Source organism: Mus caroli, unplaced genomic scaffold (assembly GCF_900094665.2).
Source record: "Mus caroli unplaced genomic scaffold, CAROLI_EIJ_v1.1 scaffold_21488_1, whole genome shotgun sequence".
Taxonomy (NCBI): Eukaryota; Metazoa; Chordata; class Mammalia; order Rodentia; family Muridae; genus Mus; species Mus caroli.
The window spans coordinates 4784-9283 of NW_018388796.1; the positions used below are offsets into that span (position 1 = coordinate 4784).

General features: G+C 42.9%; 1 protein-coding gene across 1 annotated transcript in view; it reads right to left on the reverse strand.

Moving 5' to 3' along the window:
• Positions 1 to 2578: 2578 nt before the first annotated feature.
• Positions 2579 to 4500, reverse strand: part of LOC110287794 (gastrula zinc finger protein XlCGF8.2DB-like) — a 3534-nt gene continuing 1612 nt past the window's right edge. The window contains exon 3 of the mRNA XM_021154322.2: positions 2579 to 3866. Within this exon, the coding sequence (XP_021009981.2) occupies positions 2953 to 3866 (914 nt within the window). The 3' untranslated portion in view covers positions 2579 to 2952. The remainder of the gene's footprint in view (positions 3867 to 4500) is intronic.

Genomic DNA, 4500 nt, shown 5'->3' on the forward strand with positions numbered 1-4500 from the left:
GTAGTAGGACCTGATTTTTTGGATTTCCCTGGTTTCTGTTGTTATGTCTATTTTCAGTTCTAATTTTATTAATTTTGATGCTGTCTCTGTGTCCTCTGGTCATTTTGGCTAAGTGTTTATCTATCTTGTTCACTTTTCTCAAAGAATCAGTTCTTGGGTTTATTGATTCTTTGTATAGTTTTGGTTGGCGGGGTATCCAAGACTTGTGATAATGGGAGAACTGGGTTCTGATGATGCCAAGTAACCTTGGTTTCTCTTGCTTATATTCTTGTTCTTGCCTCTCACCATCTGGTAATCTCTAGTGGTACCTGCATTCACTATCTCGGACTGGAGCTTGTCCCTCATGTTATCTTGGTTGTATCAGAGCTCCTTAGAGTACAGTTGTCTCTGTGATCCTTTGATCCTGAAATCCTGGGTGTAAGAGCACCTGGGAGTCAAGCTGCCTGTAGGATCCTGAAATCTTGGCATGACCAAGCTCCTGAGATCCTGTGATCCTATGGCCCTGGGTATGTTAGAACACCTGGGAGTCCAGCTTCCTCTGGTTGTTGAGGGGTTGGGCACAGAGCTAGCACCCAAGGTCTAATCATGGCACTGGCTCAGACAGGAAGGTGCCAGTTTCTTTTCATCCCCCAGAGTGGCATGTCTTTAATACCAGTACTCAGAACCCAGAATATGGTAGGTCTCTGAGTTCTAGGACAACCTGATCTACATAGAGTTACAAACTAGCCAAACTAACAAAATAAGACTGTGTCTAAACAAAAAAAAACCCATAGATACAGGGTCAGAAAAACAGCTCACTAACAGCACTTACTGTTCTTGCAGATAACTTTGGTTCAATTCCCAGCATTCTCTTAAAGGTTTACAAGGATCCGGAACTCCAGTTCCAGAGACTGATGCCTGTTATGCTCTCCAGTGGCGACAGACACACATGCAGCACACATCACACAAGCTTACAAAAGTGAATAAATCTCTTATATATGTAGATAATGGAGAATTAAAGCCACAATTATATGCTACTATATATTTTTTGTGTGTGTTTGATTGGTTTAAGTGTTATTCTGTTTGTTTCTTTTTGAGGCAGGTTATCTCTATATAGTCCTGGCTATCCTGGAACTCAATACGTAGACCATGATAGCCTTGAACTCACTGACATCAGCTGCCTCTGCCTCCTGAGTGCTGGGAGATTAAAGGCCTGTGCCATCAAGCCAGAGCCAAAATAGTTACTAAAATTGTTAAAGTGAACATCCCATGACTTGGAAAACATCAGGATGTGACAAACTGGCCTCTGATATGCTGCAGGAGGAAAACTGAAACACACAGCCTTTTAGAAGAAAATCTAGTAACTTCTTAAAAATGTAAAACATGGGCTCCAGAGAGGGTCCAGAATGTAAGTCCATATGCTGCTTTTGTAGAGGACCAGGTTTCCATTTCCAGCAAACAGACTGCTTCATACCTATCTGTACCTGCTGTTCCAGGAATCCAATGCATTTTTTTTTGGGGGGGGGGCTTACAGGCATCAGTTATTCACTTAGTATTCAAACAAAATGTGCAGCCGAAATACTCACACATGAAACAAACAACATACACCTAAAACATATGGGTCGCACTCCTATATAAGAGCAGAAGGTGCTACACAGAGCTGGTCCCCAACGAAAGTAATGACACAATAGACATGAAGACTACAGTAAATGATCATTTATCCCACGGACTGCAATATTCAGTGAGGGAAGAAAGGGCAACCAATAGAACAAACAACAACAAATATATATGTCTTATTTAAATGGAGGTCACACTCTCTTCCTCCCCCATTCAAAGTCAGTAACATGGAGACTCCAATCCACACTGGTGCAGTCAAGAACACAGCTTCCTCTTGGTAAGTCCCCAGAAAGCATTAACTTCTTAGGAATAAGATGGCAATAATTCTCATCTTGCCTCTGTATTCTTCTTTGATGAGTAATTTTCAATGACTGACTTCCTCACAAGAGCCACTCTCAGAACTTTTCTGCTCAAAGTCACATTCACTCCTAAGGTTCAACAAGCCTGGTCAATGGCTGAAGCTTTCTCTACGTTCTCTGCATTCACAATCCTATCTGGGTTGTGTCTGTGTTGCTAATAAGAGCATACTTTGTTCAAAGTCTTCCCCAGATTCAGTGGGTTCTTGATGCATGTCTTCACTGTGGCCTCTTAAGTTAAATATGATGGAAGTGTGGGTGAAATCTCCCCACATTTGAAGCACTTTTGACTTTTGTCCAGTGAATATCCTTTTGTATAGATAGGGTAGATCATGGAAACAATTTCCCATGTTCATTGCACTCAATACATATAGTCTATTCAATGTGGAGCCAGTCCTGTAGCAAAACACTTTGCCACATTCTTTGCACTCATGATGCTTTGCTGCATAAAATCCCTGATGTTAAATGAGGCTGCATCCCCCACACCCTACACATAAAAGCCTTTCCTCTACTATGAACCTGTTGGTCATTGATGATGTGAGTTTTATTTTTTAACACTTCCCAGATTTACGACATTCAAAAGATCTTTCCCCTGTTTGAGCTTGGACATGATAAACAAGGCTGGATTTTTTTCTTAAATGATTTAATGCATGTTTTAGTTAGGGTTTCCATTGCTTCAAAAAGACACCATTAGCACGGCAACTGTTTAATTGGGTCTGGCTTACAGTTTCAGAAGGTCAGTCCATTATCATCTTGGCAGGAACCATGGCTGCATGCAGGGAGACATGGTTCAGAGGAGCAGAGCTTTTATATCCTGATCTAAAGGCAGCCAGGAAGAGACTCTCCCACACTGGGTGGAGCTTGAGCACTGAACCTCAAAGCCCATCCCCACAGTGACACACTTTCTCCAACAAGGCCACATCACCTAATAGTGTCACTCCCTATGGGCCAAGCATTCAAATCTACGGGGCCAAACCTTTCAAACCACTATAGTATACTTCTATGGCTTTTCTCCAGTATGAACCCGATAATGATATAAAAGGCTGGATCTGTTCATGTACGACTTGCCACATTCAGTGCATGTAAAAGGTGTCTCTCCTGTGTGAACTCGCTGATGAGCAACAAGGAAGCAGTTGTGCTTGAAGGTTTTGCCACACTCACTGCACCTGAAAGGCTTCTCTCCGGTGTGTATTCTGAAATGCCTAACAAGAAAGGCTTTTTGGCTGAAGGACTTGCCACACTCGCTGCACTGAAAAGGCCTTTCCCGAGTGTGTACTCGAGCATGATAAATGAGGCTGGATTTCTCCTTAAATGCTTTGCCACATTCACTGCAACTGTAAGGCTTCTCCGCAGCATGAATTTGAAAGTGACGTGTAAGGTTGGATCTGGTCATATATGATTTCCCACATTCGGTGCAGGTAAAAGGTGTCTCTCCTGTGTGAACTCGCTGGTGAGAAACGAGGGAGATATTATGCTTGAAGGCTTTGCCACACTCATCACACCTGAATGGCTTCTCTCCGGTGTGAATTCTGAAATGCTTAACGAGAAAGGCTTTTTGGCTGAAGGACATCCCACACTCACTGCACTGAAAAGGTTTTTCTCCAGTGTGTATCATCCGGTGTCGATTGAGGTGGGACGTGCTAGTAAAAGTTTTGCCACAGTCGCTGCATATGCAGTTCTTCTTTTCACTCTGAATGGCCTCTCCACTCTCAGTGTTCGTGGGGGCATCCCCAAAAGTCACTTGATGCCTTAGAAGACCCGAGGAGGTCTGAAGGATCATCACATTGTCCATGCTTAGCAAGGGTGTCTCAGCACAGCACAGCATGTGCTGTTGCAGCGTGGATGAATTGGCACCTTCTGCAGACAGACTCTGCTCAAAGGGTGACATTTCACTCTCCACTTTGATCCAACAACCTGGACACAGAGAAATCCTGATGAGTGGCATGTAGACTATCAAGTGATAGACAGACAGACAGACAGACAGACAGAGAGACAGCACCTATTACTAATGGTGATCTGAGGTTTCTCATAGAACAAAGGGGCTAGGGTCCAATACCATGCTGAATTTGTCAATATCGTATGTTCTATGGACCTTAGGAGCAGCAAGAACACAAGCATGGAATATGTGACAGGGAGGCGTGCTAGCAACAGTAACAAACTCTTTCCTCACCAATGGCTCTCTGCAAGCTTCAGCTGCTAGGGATTCAAGACACAGTGCAGAAGGCTGTGTAGAGTTGTATGGCATGGTACCTAAAGAACCTGAATTTAAGGACTGCCAAGGTATAGTGCATGGTAGAAGAATTTTAATTCAGCAACATGGCTGCTCTGGCTGGAATACAGACACTCCTATAGTACACACTTTTAATCTAAAACATTGTAGATAAGGTTAGTTAGTAGAAGAAGCAGCCATGTTGGAAAGTGACTTTTAATTGAGGGACAAAGTGATGAATCAGAGCAATATTTACTAAATGAATCAGCGATCGGACAGGAAAGCGAGTCTACTTCAGAGCAGACAGAGTGTTCAGATGAAGTTTTTTTTTTTTTTTTT